The sequence below is a fragment of the Stigmatopora argus genome, chromosome 7, assembly GCF_051989625.1.
Source record: "Stigmatopora argus isolate UIUO_Sarg chromosome 7, RoL_Sarg_1.0, whole genome shotgun sequence".
NCBI lineage: Eukaryota > Metazoa > Chordata > Actinopteri > Syngnathiformes > Syngnathidae > Stigmatopora > Stigmatopora argus.
The window spans coordinates 17,125,608-17,141,940 of NC_135393.1; the positions used below are offsets into that span (position 1 = coordinate 17,125,608).

General features: G+C 43.6%; 1 protein-coding gene across 1 annotated transcript; it reads right to left on the reverse strand.

Annotated features, from left to right (window-relative positions):
* Positions 1 to 1,744: 1,744 nt before the first annotated feature.
* Positions 1,745 to 16,228, reverse strand: tbc1d9 (TBC1 domain family, member 9 (with GRAM domain)). Its single transcript, XM_077605269.1, has 22 exons — positions 16,093 to 16,228; positions 15,540 to 15,741; positions 10,321 to 10,431; positions 10,085 to 10,203; positions 8,952 to 9,180; positions 8,157 to 8,418; positions 7,868 to 8,075; positions 7,024 to 7,230; positions 6,786 to 6,941; positions 5,945 to 6,095; positions 5,466 to 5,680; positions 5,280 to 5,397; positions 4,930 to 5,215; positions 4,738 to 4,867; positions 4,430 to 4,528; positions 4,261 to 4,329; positions 3,946 to 4,189; positions 3,808 to 3,873; positions 3,628 to 3,714; positions 3,461 to 3,529; positions 3,084 to 3,187; positions 1,745 to 2,956 (listed from the first exon to the last, which is right to left on the reverse strand). The coding sequence occupies exons 2-22, from the start codon at positions 15,670 to 15,672 to the stop codon at positions 2,300 to 2,302; spliced, it is 3,720 nt and encodes a 1,239-aa protein (XP_077461395.1). The 5' UTR covers positions 15,673 to 15,741; positions 16,093 to 16,228; the 3' UTR covers positions 1,745 to 2,299.
* Between the last annotated feature and the right edge of the window lie 105 nt (positions 16,229 to 16,333).

Sequence of the window (16,333 nt, forward strand, 5' to 3'; positions counted from 1 at the left end):
ACTATGCCCATTTTTTAAATGCAAAAAGTCTTACTATACCTAGTCTTTTTTAAAGAAAGAAATGTCTTACTATAGCCATTTTTAAATGAAAAAAAGTCTTGCTATACCTGTTCTTTTTTTAGTGGAAAAAAGTGTTACTATACTATATGGTCCTTTTTTTTAATTTAAAATATACTGGGTCTTTTTTTCAAAAGAAAAAAAATGCCTTCCTTTACCCGTTTTTTTTTAGTCTTACTCTACGTCACATGTGTCAAAGTGGCGGCCGGGGGCCAAATCTGGCCCGCCGCATCATTTTGTGTGGCCCGGGAAAGTAAATGATGAGTGCCGACTTTCTGTTTTAGGATCAAATTAAAATGAAGAGTATAGATGTATATTAAAATTCCTGATTTTCCCCCTTTTAAATCAATAATTGTAATTTTTTAATCCATTTTTTTCTGTTTTTAGTTCAAAAATCATGTTGTAAAATCTAAAAAAATATATAAAAAAAGCTAAAATTAACATTGTTTTAGATCTATAAAAAACTCAATATTCTGGGCTTTTAATCCATTTATTAAAACAAATCTAAATATATCTAAAATGGTCCAGCCTACATGAAATCGAGTCAACCCGAGTCTGACACTCTTGCTCTACGAGTCTACGTGGTCTTTTTTTAATTTACAAAAAAATAGCCTGGTGTCTCAGTAATGTTTTTTTTTTCTTGTGTGATTTACAGTAATCCCTGGAATATCGCTGATCAAGACCTTCAAGGACTCGGACGAAAACTCCCATTAACCGTTTTTTGGGGGGGGAGATTCCTATGAAGCGGAGAGGAACAACTTTCACTGAGTACAGTATTTAAAGTATTTAAATTTTTGTACATATAGATTATATTTAGATATTAATACATTACCATCTTTTGATATGCTTACAGCTGTAATATTTAATAAACATACACTTTTTGATCATTGTACTTCTATTTCTGTATAGGCGCAAAAACAGCAATAATGGGGTGATCCTACTTCGTGGTTTTTCGCTTTGTCTACATTAACCGCGATATTTCAGGGATTACTGTATCTTACTCATTTTGCGCAAACTCGAATAAAAGTAGCTATTTTTGTAGCGTATAGCATGTAAATTTAAAGGAAATACACGAATGTCACAAATAACTGTCTTCATTTCATTTTAATTTAACAGAATAATAATTCAGTGCACTGAAAAAAATGAGGCAGACAAAATGCATGTACAAAAACGATGAAATAAAAAAAAGTCACAGGTAACTAGAGCCATAAAATACATGACGCAATTTGATAGCATTATATTGTGGAGTCCACATAAAGTGACAGTGTGTGTCGGTGTCCATACAACAGCGCATTAACCATAGTGGAACCTTCTTTTAAAGTCTTTCAAAGTTGCCAGCAAGATCCTGTGGCTGTGTCTTTGCTATGTGAAATGAGTATTAATACTACTATACTTTCCTCCGCCAGGTGCTGAAGTACACGGGTGTACATTTTGGATTGATAGTGTACGGTGAGTTCTGGAAAGATCAGGAGAAGCTTTTTCTACTGTACAGCGACTACACGTGAGTTTTGGTCACATTCATTGCACTATTAAATATTACAGAAATCTCCCATGTATGGTTGCCTTTTTTTTAAATAAACTTTTTGGTAAGTTTGACTCCCAGCAGTCAATGGCAGCCATGCAATACTTTAAATGTGAGCTGAAATAGTGGCATTTTGACAGAAGGATAAGTTATTCTTTTTTATCAGGGTGGATTATAGGTCCATTTTTTTAAATTTTGGTATATATATTAACATTTGTGCAGGTTAGAAAAAATGATATAAAATGGCTAGCAATAGGGTTATCTGTTTGGAAAATGATTGGTGATAATATAATGAACCTAATTCTGCAAGTTTAGGCGTTAACAGTGATTTTGCTGCCGTCTTGTGGCAATTATCAGTAAATCCAAAATATTTAGTGGAGTCAAATTACATTGAACAATTTTGCATGGTCCGAATACTTTATTAACACTTAAGTTACTACGTTACCACTTGTACGCAATATATAGTGTAAAAAATAAATAAACTGCCTGTTTTTTCTTCATATTTTATCTTTTTTTTTTTTAAATAAAACATTTGTTAATTTGTTTACTGCCATTGATGGTGACAAATTTACAATCCATTTGAAGGCCGTCTATTAATGATAATATTTCAGAACTTGACCAATTTTGGATTCCGCACTAAAAAAAGTAAGTTAAAAGCTACCTTTAAAAAAAAGTTTTCCTTTCAGAGAGAGTACCGTAAAGGATGTTGAGCTGAAAAGCTTACCCGGAGAGTGAAATTTCATAGTCGCTAACAGACAGCAGGGCTTTGCGTCCTCCTTTGCGAGCGTTCTTAGCGTTGGTGATGCGCGCCGCCGCGTCGGCGGGCTTCTCGAAGTAGAGCACCAGCGCCTGCTCGGTCAGCACCGACGCCAGGAACTGCTCGAAGGTGATGGCCCAGTCGCGGTCCACCCCGTCGCCGCCACCGCCACCTCCCTTCTTCCCGCCAGGCTCGCAGCCCACCAGCACCGTGTCGTCGGAGACGTCTTCGCAGCGCAGCTTGCCGTCGTCCGAGCCGGCGCTGAGCACCGAGTACGACGACACCGACGTGTCGTCCTTGGCTTCGTCGTCCGACGTCAGCATGGCCGACTTGAGCGAGGCGTCTTCTGTTTTGACGTCCCTCTCATCCTCTTCCTCCTCGAAACATTTTTTTTTCCAATTTAGAGGAGGCGGGCGAGCAATCGAGGGGGCGCCGCAGCTTACCTCGGAAGAATGGTCAGCGCGTCGGGGCTCTCGGCGTGCGGCGCTGAAAAGCTTGCCCACCTCTCCCATCTCCAGCAGCAAGCTGGTGACGGTGGCGGTGGCGTGGTACAGCTGCTGCTCGGCCGGGTCCTCGCTGAACATGCCGTACAGGGTCTTGCACAACTCGATAAACTGCGCCTGCGTGGGAAATGGTCACGAGACCGTTAGACAATGGCTTCCTGGGTAAGAGTCGCTACATTTTGGGTCGGTTGATTGTTAAAAAGGTAAATGGGAGGTGGAGTTTTTCGAAGGCAGCAGAAATGACCTGATTAAGCTTGGGGAGATCTTTGGCGCGCTCGCTTGTCGACTTGCTGTCCTGATTCCAAAGTTTCAAGTAGTGGCCGTAGTCGGGAGGGTTCAGCTTCTTCACTGGAAAAAGAACGGCAACAAGAATATTTATTGATTGCTTTAAAAAAAATGATTTAGTACTTATTTGTCAGTTTCTTTGTTGTTATTTTTGTACTTTGTGGTGAAGCTTTAAATGGCATTACATTAATAATGACAATAAAAACATTCAATTCAATTCAATGTGTACATGTTTGACTCTTTCAGTGCCAATAGGCGACCAATCTTGTGGCTCTTGGAGTGGGTATCGAACACTAACGACAAACAAATATTTAGCAGGCTTTTTTTGGCACTCACCTTTTTCCGTTTTGAACGTGACCCGGACAAAGCCGTCGTCCTTTTCCTTTTGGTTCTTGGCGTCTTGCCCTGAGGACCACACAATTAATACTCAATATTCTTTTAACCTTTTGTCAAGTCAAAAAGCCCCCCTACACACAAACACAACTTATTGTAATTTTGATTACCCGTGGATGTTTCCGGAGCGATGTCTTCAAAGAAGTACTGCGTGGCCTCGAACGCGGAATCCGGTTCTTCGTGCTCGCCGCTCACCTCTTGGAACAAAAGCCACAAAACGCACGGCGTCACTGCGGGCGCCAATATCACTCACGCACGTCCAGCATCATTTCCTTCCCTTTCTCACCCACCGGGTAAAACGTGCATCTGGTAGAGGAGCTTGAGCTTCTCCGTCAGATCGCCGTGATACAGAACGCCTTGAAAACGGGAGGAATGAACGGTAAGAACCGGGTGTCATTTGCCCAGATCTGGGCGGCGGCGGCACCTACTCAGGCCGTTGACGAAGTCCCGAAAGTTGATGAAGGCGTCGCCGTTGTGGTCCAGCAGGCGAAAGAAGCGCAGCGCCAGGGGGTCCGAGCGGGCCCCGTTGGCCCAAGGGAAGAGGAGCGCAAAGAGGCCCTTGAACTGCTCGCCGTCGATGCGGTACTGCTCCAGGTAGGGAAGGCTAGGATCGTGGCGTTCCGTCGGGTTGCTGCTGGTGCCTCCCCAGTAGCAGCTGCTCAGGTGCTCCGCCTGGCCAGATGGCGCTAAAGCATCAACTCTGATATCCCCCCTCCACCGTGTATGACAGAGAGACCCCTCACCTTGAACAGGACAAAGAGTTCCTCCAATTCGTCGACGCCAAAGGCCGTCTCCGTGACGATGCTTCGGACCTGAAATGAGTCAAAGGTCAATGCAAAAGTGTGCCACAGCTCCAAAAGGTTGGGTGACCCCGAGTTAAACAGACACAGACTTTTTAGTTGTTTTTCTTACCACGTTGCGTTTGGTGGTGTCTTCGATGGTCTGAATGACTCTCAGCCTCTGCTTGAAACGCATCTGTTCGATGACGTCGGCGCGGATGGAGCCGAATTTCTGAAAAGTCAAGGAATTCCAGCTGTAGAATTGAAGGCCAATTCCAGGCTTTCACATCAAAACATCAGACAGAAAGCAACTTTTTTTCTTTTAGCTTCAGAGTAAAAAAACAACAACTTCAAATAGTCCAAAAATCAGGCTATACATCTTAACGGAATTCTACTAAAAGGGTGTTATTTTCCAGACACAAAAAACGGGGTCTCAAATACCTCGTAAGAATTGCGGACCAGTTTAAAGATGTCCACCTCCGGGTGCGGCTCTCCGTTGTCCGTCAACAAGGAATGCAAATGTTGGATGGGTGGCAAGATGCTGTCCTTGTTCGTCACGTTGTCCAAGTACCTGCCGACGACAGGCGATAGGTCAAGTCCATGGTCCCCCGCCGTCCGTCTTGCCCTCCTCACCTTCCCAGCACCGTCATGGCCTCGCCGTCGTCCTTGCAGCCGAGCAGCTGGTGGATGCTGGCGTGCAGCACGGCCAGGGCCAGCTGGAAGATGACCTTGATGCCGTCGTAGAAGAAGCAGTCCACCACCACCACGGCGCTCTCGAAGGGCATGACCGACAGGAAGAGCGTGAGGAACCAGGACAGCGAGATGGTGGAGATGACGCCCAGGTCTTGCATGCAGTCGTACAGCTCGGGCACGTACTCGCGGGCCAGCTCCTCGAAAACGCCTTGGTCCACCAGGGCTCCTGAGAACAAAAGTGCTTGAAGAAGATCGGCCGGAAGCGACGGAGACGGCCGAGATGGACCGACCGACAACTCGCGTGTTGTAGTAGTCCGGCAACATCCTTTCGCAGAGCGCCACCAGCAGCCAGAAGGCTTCCTCTTCTTTGGCGTAAAGGAGCAACACCGACGTCACGATGTTCATGGCCTGCGGCGTTGTGGAGATATCAGCCGAACGGTCTCGTTTGCGCCCCTGGCCGGAGTCGAGCGCTCTACCTGACAGTATCCGATGTTTGGGTTCCTGAAGGCGTAGGCGGTGAGCACTCGGCGCAAGGCGGCGATGCCCATCTCGTTCTGGAAGGCGGGGTGCTCCGGCAGCGAGCGGTGGAGGTCCCGCTCGATTTCCTCCGTGGCCAAGTTGTATTTGCCCATGGAACGCTCCACCAGGTCTTCGTAATAGCCCGGATGGGTGGCCATCTCGTTGACGGCGCCTGAGAAGCGGCGCCGTCTTTTTACGTGTTCTTTCCGAGGGAATTACCGTAATAACTGGATTTTCTGCACTGGAACTGGGACGCATTGTTTTTTTGTTTTTTAATTAGCGCAACTGACGGGTGAACTTTTCCTCTCAGAATGCATGAACAAAATGTTTGTTCTTCATAGTACGCCCATTAGATACAAGAACGCGTTCGTGTCCCAACATTTCCCACCCGATCACGTCAAGATGGCGTGACAGATGGATTTGGTGGACGACTTACCGGAAAAGAGCAGCCAAAGATCTCCTCTCATGCCCTCGGGGATGCCTTGGAGGACCAGGTCTTTGGTCTTCTCGGTGCGGTACATGCAGACGCCCTGGCCGAATTCCGAGAAGTGGTTCTTCCACGCTTGCTCCTTCAGGAACTCCTTGGCCTGAAAGTCCCACAAATGGAATTTACGACTGGGCCAACTCTCTTTCCTGGGCTAGTCGCGTTAAAACCAAAAGATGCGTGACCGGATGATTCGCCTGAAGACGTTTCGCCGACGGACGTTTGACAGACGGACAGGTCGCCGAATGGACGTTCCGCTGAACGTTCATTCGGCCGAACGGAGGTTTTGCCGAAACGGGATTCGCGCGCTGGCCCCGTCCCCGGATCGTGTGTGTACCAAGTTTTTCAACCTCGGCCCACGGGCCATATACAGCCATTAGGATTTTTAATCCGGCCCGCCGCCGGCGTTGTCCAAATTATAGTAAAAATCAATGATTTATTTGCCGCTCATCACTCTCAATTTATTAGTCTACCGTCAATGGAAGCCCGGGAATAAGCACTTTTGGGCGGGCATGGCAGCCCAAGTCACGATGGGGGCAAAAAAACGTCTTTATACGTCCATTCGCCAAACGGCTCAAAATGCTCTCAAATTCGGTCAAATCCAGCCGAAAACAGCGTTTAATGATTAAATACAAATACTAGTATTAGAACCGAGGCCAGGGAAGTGAATTCCGTTTCGGCGAAACCTCCGTTCGGCGGAACGTCCATTTGGCGACCTGTCCGTCTGTCAAACGTCCGTCGGCGAAACGTCTTGAGGCGAATCATCCGAGTACCAAAAAATGGGCAGACTCACCAATTTGGGATTGAAATCCTCGGGCGAGCGGCGTCGGTACATGGTCATGAGGGCCTGCGAGGCGGTGGGCACGCTACTGTCGTTCAGGTTGAAGGCGCGCTCGCCCTCCGAGCTCGAACTGCGCTGTGGGCTGATGGACAAAAGCGATCCGAAAACCTGCGGGGGCGGGAAGAAAAAAAACTCATCTAGAAATCGGAAGACGGGGGTTGGACCGGCGCGGCAAATGCGCGGCGCCCACCTCGTCGTCGGAGCCGTTGAGGGCGGCGGCGAGTTCCCGCTCCGGACCGCTTTTGGACGGAGTCTGCTGCAGAAAGTCGGAGATCCTCTGAACCAGGAAGTCCCGGTCCTTCAGGTTGGCGAACAGGAAAGTCATTCGGTTCTTGGTGCTGATGGAGACGGGGCTGGGGAGCACGTTGGAGCTGTCCGCCTTCTCCACGATGGTCACCTGTACAAAGTGGGAGGTCCGGTTAGCTCGGGGGTCTGCGACCCAAACGGAAGACAATGGACATCCCTCTTCAAAAGATCATCAACTGCCCCCTACCCACCCTGTCCAGCTTCTACAAATTCCGGTGCCTTAGAAGGGTAGAGAGCATTATAAAAAATAATATGCATCCCAGCTTTCACCACTTCAACCTGCTGCCCTCTGGAAGGCGCTACAGAGCCATAACAGCCAAGACAAAAAGACTCAAGGCCAGTTTCTTCCCAAGAGCTGTCACCATACACGACTCGAGATCTGCACCTAGGACCTAATCAAGACTTATTGCTAGCCACTTTAGTCACTACTCCTCATGCTACTTCTTTATTATGTTGACCACTTATGTATCTACTACTATCTATTATTTATTTATCACTGTGTTTGTTTGTTTTTGAGTCCGTAGACGCGCAACAACTTGGCGCCGAACGTCTCCAAAACCATGCGACTCATCCCGGACTTCACCCGGAACTGATCTCACTTGGACTACTAATTCATTGGTCTGTTTGTTTGCGGTTGTCATTCGTGCGCGACGTGGCTAAAGCTTTAAATCTCATGACAATAAAAGCATTCAATTCCATTCAAATGGATTGGACGCAACCCAACTGACCTCACGGAGAGGAATGATGAGGCTGCACTGCATCTCCTCCTTGCTGGTGAAGCAGATGTAGTTGGTGGAGACAAACATCTGGCCCAAGATGTGCATCTTACTAAAGGGCGTCCAGAGGGTGCAGTCCGTGTGCCCGTCCAGTTTTTCGTCCTTGGGCAAACGGAAGAGCGCCCTGTAGCGTTCGCTCTTGGCCCTGGCGTCCAAGTCCCTGCGCCAAGAAGCAAAAAATGTCAAGACCCCCACAAAAAAGGGACATTTTTCCTTTACAAAAGCATTCGAGCCAAGTCACCTCTTGAGGGCCGACACCTTGACGGGCGACTTTTTCTTGAGTTTGGGCAGCGAGCGGTCTTCCTCGAAGCCTTTGTTGTCCAACAGTTGGCGCATGGCGATGTTGGCCAGCTGCTCGGCCAGTTTGAAGGTCTCGTTGATGTTGAGGAAGACGGAGAAGATGTGCTCTTGGCTGCGCGTGCTGACTTTGATGCCGTCGGGCAGGAGCAAGGTGGCGCTCTTCTCCAGCTGCGTGATGTCCGCCCAGCGCACCACCAGTTTTACTGAAAGACAAACGACGGTAGTCATCGTATTGTACATTTCCAGTCAAGGTCATTTTTTAGGGCACGGGTGTCAAAGTGGCGGCCCGGGGGCCAAATCTGGCCCGCCGCATCATTTTGTCCGGCCCGAGAAAGTAAATCATGAGTGCCGACTTTGTGTTTTAGGATCAAATTAAAATGAAGAGTATAGATGTATATTAAATTTCCAGATTTCCCCCCTTTTAAATCAATAATTGTCATTTTTTAATCCATTTTTCTGTGTTTTTAGTTCAAAAATCATTTTGTAAAATCTAAAAATATATTTAAAAAAGCTACAATAAACATTGTTTTAGATCTATAAAAGACTGAATATTCAAGGCTTTTAATCCAGTTCTTTTAATCCATTTATAAATAAATAAAATATAAATATTATATCTAAAATGGTCCGGCCCATATGAAATCGAGTTGACGTTAAAGCGGCCTGCGAACCAACCCGAGTCTGACACCCTTGTTATAGGGGTTCTGGGATCGTTTTTTTGGTTTCCCCAAATCCTAACCTTCTTTGCCCAGGAGGTAAGAGTAGAAGCAGAGGTGGTTGATGCTGAGGTAGAGCCATCCTTGCCGCGGCACTTTGCCCTTCCAGTAGCTACACGAGTAATAGTTGACCAGCTTCTCCTCGTCGGGCATGCCGAACAACTTGCGGAACTTGGAGCTGGCCTCCTTGAACTTGTCCGTGTCGTCGTCCTCCTTCACGTCGTGGTTCTTGTTGTACTCGGCGATGATGCCCTGCGTGCAGCCGGACACAAAAAAAAACCATTAAATCGGCGCTACAGAATGGGAACTGTTAGAAGCAGTTTGCTTTGATTTTTGTCCCCAATTAGTTCATTTAGGTCACATGTGTCAAAGTGGCGGCCCGGGGGCCAAATCTGGCCCGCCGCATCATTTTGTGTGGCCCGGGAAAGTAAATCATGAGTGCCAACTTTCTGTTTTAGGATGAAATTAAAATAGAGTATAAATGTATATTAAATTTCCTGATTTTCCCCCTTTTAAATCAATAATTGTAATTTTTTGATCATTTTTTTCTGTGTTTTTAGTTTAAAAATCATTTTGTAAAATCTAAAAATATATAAACAAGCTAAAATAAACATTGTTTTAGATCAATAAAAAACAGAATATTCAGGGCTTTTAATCCAGTTTTTAATTCTTTTATAGAAAAAAAATCTAAATATCATATCTTAAATGGTCCGGCCCACGTGAAATCAAGTTGACGTTAAAGCGGCCCGCGAACCAACCCGAAACTGACACCCTTGATTTAGGTACTCAGCGCCATCGACGGCGGATGGTGGACTTTTCCGGTGTGAATACCCCTTCAATGACCCCAAAATACGGCTTATTAGCCTGTAAAATCCCCCAATTAGCCGCTACTCAGTTCCAAACGGGCTATAAAAATAGCGGCTTATAGTCCGAAAATCACATGAATACCCCTCCCAGGCGTCTCGTGTAGATTTAAATACTTAATTTTCAATTTCCCAGCACTTGTGCGCCATTTCCCTCTTATTTACAAGCAGATTAAAGTTCTGCTAAGCTCTCCAAATCGATGATCCTCAAAATGCGCCAGCGCATAAACATTTCAAGGACGGAACGCAAGAGTTTTTCTTTTTTGCCGAACCTTCAATTTCTCAACACTTGCCTGCACTTTTCCTTTGACAAACGTAGTGATGTCGTTTTCATTCTCGAAAATGGACAGCGTCTGCAGCATGTTGTGCTCCAGCCACTCCCAATGCTCGGTTATCTCCTTCCGGGATGTTCCTGGGGAGCAAAAAAAATGACAGGTCAGACATCATACATCAGGTCCGTTCTTCTCGTTCCCCACCGCATATTTAATCTAACCATCCTTTTAAGGAAGCTTGGTCCTCCAGTGCGTACCGTGAGCAATGATCCAATAGGATAGCGAGTCCGGGGTCTGGTAGAGAATCCGGTAGGGGGCCGTGCGGGCACTTGAGTCCAGGACCACGTCCAGGGTACCCACCAGTAAACCTATGACAACACAGATTTATTAAATCATTTTCTTTGTCACGGGCCACATCGCAGTTTCGATTCCATCCGCAATTAAGCTGCCAAAATTAATCGATTAAGGAATTGACCGATTTTTCAAATGTGCTGATCAATAGATCATTTTTATGGATATTTAAATGAGTACAAATCTGTAATTATTGATTTAAAAAGGGGAAACCGAAGAAATATAACCGGTACACCTTATTTATTTTCATTTTCTGAATCGCTTTATCCTCATTAGGGTCGCGGGGGGTGCTGGAGCCAATCCCAGCTGTGTCTGGGGACACCCTGAATCGGTGGCCAGCCAATCGCAGGGCATAAGGAGACAAACAACCAATCAGTCGTAGCTAGGAACAATTTAGAGTGTCCAATCAGCCTATTTAGATGGATTAAAATTGGCAGGGAAAAACCAGAAAAATGTATTAAAATAAATTGCACTTTTCTTGCCAGACCCAATGTGAACGTTTAATTTGTAATATTATATTTATGCAGGATAAATCAAATGGAGCATTTATCTCGATTGGCATTCATTCTTCGGACCCTCCTCATCAAAACAAATGGACGTACACCGCTGTCAATGGCACTGAAGGAGAACCAATCACGGGCAGTCCTCACCATTTAAAAGTTGGTAAAAACGTAAACATTCTTATTGAACTGCTTTTTAAAAAAAATGCCTGAATTAAAAAAAAAACAATCAAACAGCAATGATACTCTATTTTTAAAGTATTTACTCATGTTTGCTTGTATTAAAACCGTTTTAAAAAATCATTTTTAATGTTATTCATTATTTATACACTTGAATATGTTATTGAGGGCCGTAACCAGAGTACACTTGTTGTTTTTGTGGATCTCAAGTCTTGAAAAGGTCTTTTTTATGTTCGAAAAGAATTAAACAGGAAAGCTAGCGTGAGGAAAAAACATGAGCCATCGGCTATTTATCGGCAGAACCATGAGACCGTTGTTGCAAAAGTCATAACATTTACCACGCTCATGTACTTTCAGACGCGCTACCGTTGACAAGGAGACAAGTGGCATTGACTAAACAGGCTAAACATGTGAGTCCAATGAATGGGCTGGAGGGGGAGGAAAAGAAAAAGGGCATTCTTGAGGGACAGCGAGAAAAAAAACAAGAAAAAAAAAAACAAGGCCGCCAGTTGATTTTCTGCGCTCGAGTACGATAAAAGCACGCAGTATTAATTATTGATGTGAGTGGCGCTACATTTTCCCGTCAGTCAGAATCTGTTGGAGTTTTTCGGCACTTTTGTTGCCAGATCCAATGTGGACTGACAAAGGATGGCGAAACCGATCCAATCGGATCGGATCATTTTTTTGGGGGGTGGGGGGGTTAAAATCTCAATTTTCATACGTTATTGACATTAACGCCTTGATGCATAAATTTGCATGAAAGAAAAAGTATGGTGAGTATAAATGTGCGCATGAAAAGAATATATTACATTTAAATATATACGTATATATAACAAAAAATAGTACATTGTTCTTTATTTATCTATATAGAAGTGTAAAACAATTTTTAACATTGCAAAATTCAAAGCAAAATCAAAAATTGAGTGCAGAAAAATAGAAAATGTATTAAAATAAAACATTTCAAAATGTAAGTATAATTTTGGAAATGCATTTAAAAAAATCAATTAATAAATTGCGGCATTTATATGTTTTGTTAAATATAGACACAGAAAATAGATATTTAGAGACATTTTAAATAAATTTTCTATATTTACAATGTCTTTATCAATGCTATTTTGATGAAGAAAATAGATATTTAGAGACATTTTAAATTAATTTTCTATATTTACAATGGCTTCATCAATGCCATTTTTTATGTATATCTGTAAGATGCTTTATGTACTATAAACTATACGGATTGGACCTCTACAAGTGTTATAAACTCATTTAAAGATCACTAATGTCGTTTTTCAAAGGCCACACGATTCATTCAACACAGAATAAGAGCCAACACTGCCACTAAAGTACTGCATATTTTACGCCAGCTTGCGTAACTGATGTTTTTTTTCTTTCTTCACAGTACGATTGTGATTGTTTTAGTTGGCCGAGCTGAAAAATAATCAAACTCCATCAGGACACACATTTTGGAGGCAAAAGAATGCAGCGCCCGCTACCAAGATGGGAGTTTGTTCATTGGCAGGATGTAAAATAGGGAGTACATTCCATTTTTTTATTTGTTTTTTAAATTAAAAGCAGCTTGCCCGGTTGTGTAAGAGAAGTGTTTTTGGGCTGAGTTGACCATTTTGGGGGTTTATCATGGGTCTCTTAAGCTTCTGGCTTGACACCAATTGCAGAATGAAAAGAATCAGTGTTCTGACATCAAAACAAGAAAATCCAGCACTTCTCTCCAAATGATGCTGTTTTTTTTAAACAGGCAGTAAACGGGCAGCAAATGTCCTAAATTCATCTTTTCAAGTCATTTTCCCCCAAAAATATGCTGGACTATTTTTTTTTCATTTCATTTTCTGAACCACTTTATCCTCATTAGTGTCGCGAGATTGGAAAGCCGCCGCGCAAGTAAGAAAAATAAAAAAATAATGCATGCAAGCGGTGTGCCAGTTGGCCCTCCACCAAGCTGAGCGTTTACATAAGGATGACATCATCCCCAGCCAGCACTGCAGCAAGACAACCACAAGAGGCTTTCTTAGAAATTCCAAAGCTAAAAAGCCACTCATCCAACACCATGCAAACTGAAAATAATGCGGCTCATGCAGGATTCCAACGAAACAAAAACGACTCATACCCCCCCCCAAAAAAACAATTGACCACAAACCAACTCATTGCTATTCTGTTCATTTAAACTGAGAGAAACTGGCGCCGTCATTGAACGAGTGAAATGCAAAAACGTACCTGTCAACCCGCTTATTACTCATTGCAATTCCCCTTAGGCCACAGGTGTCAAAGTGGCGGCCCGGGGGCCAAATCTGGCCCGCCGCATCATTTTGTGTGGCCTGGGAAAGTAAATCAGGAGTACTGGCTTTCTGTTTTAGGTTCAAATTAAAATGATAGAAATAGATGTACATTATATTTCCTGATTTCCCCCCTTTTAAATCAATAATTACAATTTTTAATCCTTTTTTTTCAGTTTTTAGTTCAAAAATCATTTTGTAAAATCTAAAAATATATAAAAATATTTTCTGTTTTGCACTTTAATATGGAATATAAAGAAAAAATTGGTTTCCTTTTCAAATCGATTAAAACAATTACCCTTACTAAGAAAAAAGCTCAAATAAACACTTTCTATAAAAAACTGAATAGTCAGGCCTTTTGATCCAGTTCTTTTAATCCATTTATAAAACAAAAATCTAAATATTATATCTACAATGGTCCGGCCCACATGAAATCAAGTTGACGTTAATGCGGCCCGCGAACCAACTCAATATGAAATGATCAAAAAAACGTATTAAATTGACTGCCATGAAAAACATTCTCTATTACTACTATCGAGAGTACCGCTAAATCCAATCTACCAATCCCGGGCTACTTGTTGTCGTTTAAAAAGGGATCCTCTGGCCCAAAACGGATTCTTTTGCTAGTACGGCTACGTTGCTATTTTTTGAGAAGCACATCAGGAAATGAAACAGCCAGTCCAATTGTTCTCCCCGTCTGTTTGGCCCACTTTCAAAAGAACGGAGGAGGGAGGGTGAGGAAAGAGGAAGCACAATGATTCAGCATGAAGCTAACGTGCTACCCTGTGTTTTTTTTTTTTTACCAAAAACATTCTCAAAAGGTTCCCGTTTATAAACAGGCAAGACCACGCCCCTTTTTTCACCCCTGGGGGGCTTTTTTGTTGTTGTTGCATTTTTTCCAACCTCTCTAATAGAAATCTTGGTTATACAAGACCACAAAAAGAACTCAAGTTTTTTTTAAAAATTGGTTTCTGCTAAAGGTTAAAGTCCACCTGAAAACCAGAGGTGTCCGTCATGTGATTGTCACATTGTTCTCGTGACATCTCATCTAAGAAGTGAACCGAAAGAGGAAAAATAAGAGTCATTTCCCTCTTTTAAAAGCCCAGTTGCGCTCATGAAAACAATTTTTTGACTTTTCAAGGTCGACCATGAAAAATTAAATTAAAGAACCTCAATGAGTCTTTCACGGTAACTGACTCACTACGTTTATCACGAGTAGACGTCCGATCTGTTTAAAGTGGGAGGTTGGCAGCAAAGGAAGGTTTGTCCGTTGATTAATACTATGGATAATTTCATTTTTTATGGCAGTACATTTAGAATAAAAATGCATGGTGAACACGGGTGATGGGAGCCATTCGTCAATTGCGGACTTATTGTTGTCTACAGGTTCCAGATTGGACAGTAGAGGGAGCTGTTCTACACAGGTGTAGATCATTAAAGCCTTTATATTATTTTTTTCTTATATTTAACCTCAGAATTTTTCGACATCCTCATGGAGGAACAAAAAGTTAATTTCTGCACTGACATTCTCTTTTCTTTGATAATTATCCAATTATATTTAATAATGTAAGTTACGAAAAGACCTACTAAACCTTGGGTTAAGAACTTGTATACTAATACCTGCACCAAATCTGACTGGTTAACTCATTGGGTGCCATTGACGGTGGTAGACGTCCAACACTCAATCCAATTGAAAACCACAAGTCTAAGAAAATGGGCAAAATAGATTTGATGTCCCACGCTAACAATGGCAGTTAAAGAGAATTAGAAGGTACAACACAACTTAGCACTTTTAAAAATGGAGATTGAAGTTTAAAAATAAATAAATACATATCTACACGTCAATAAAACCAATATTTTCCCATCATCCCCTCACTAAGCCAGTACCTTTGCCACGAATAGACGTCCAATGCATTTGAACTAGGAGGCCTGACAGCAGAAAATGATCCTGCCAAATATGTTTTCACCCTTAACTAAAAAAAACAAAAACAAATAGAATCCCCTCAAGGTCCTTACAAAAAAACAATTTTAAATCTAAGACATTTCAATCTCAAAGTGCATATTTATTCGAATATCTTTTGAACATGCCATCCTTCAGTGCCACCGACGTCCGAATGTACGCTAGCCGATGTGATGCGCTTAAATTGCGGCACTTACCAGCCAGTCCTCCCGCTCCTCCGCCGCCTCCCCCGCCATGGCCCTTCCTCTTCTGGAGGATGAAATAGGGATTGGCCCGCTCGGTGATCCACAGGGCGCCGGCCAGCAACACCTCTTCGGGACTCAGCCACATGACGTCCGCCGGGCGTTCGCCTCTTTTATCCACGCATGGAGCTCCACTCAACGCTCAGCCGTCGTCTTCCTTTTGCAATCCCACAAACAAACAACGACAACAAAATAAATAAATAAATAAAAACCTCGCTGTTAGCCGGGCGCCTCCTAGCTTAAACACAAACAAACAAACGGAGGACGGCCGACACAAGGACGAATGCCGACGTTAAAAGACGACGAGTTCGGCTAATTCTCGGAGGGTCGCAGCCATTTTAGAAGGCTTTTTTGGCGTTACGGCTCCGCGGCAGGTGCGCGTAATCACAACGACGATTAATTGACTCGTTCCGGCTCAAACGACAAGTCATATTTCAGAAATGGAAGACGATTTAAAGGTGTTGCAGATGCGACGCGGATATTCCGGAGTGAAGCCGAATGACCGTACCGTTGGTCTGTAGCCACCATCCTCGTTGTCTTGTTGTTGTCCTCCTCCTCTTCCTCCCGCTTTTCCTTCTTCTTCTCCTCCCTCTTTTTTCTTCTTCTCCTCCCTCGCTCCGTTCTTCCTTGACAAGAGAATGACGTCACAGAGTAAGCGACGTTCGTCCCAAAATGACGTCAACCACAACAATGTTGTTAGCCCAAAAACACGAAATGTCAAAATACGGACAAAAATACGAATAGAATAA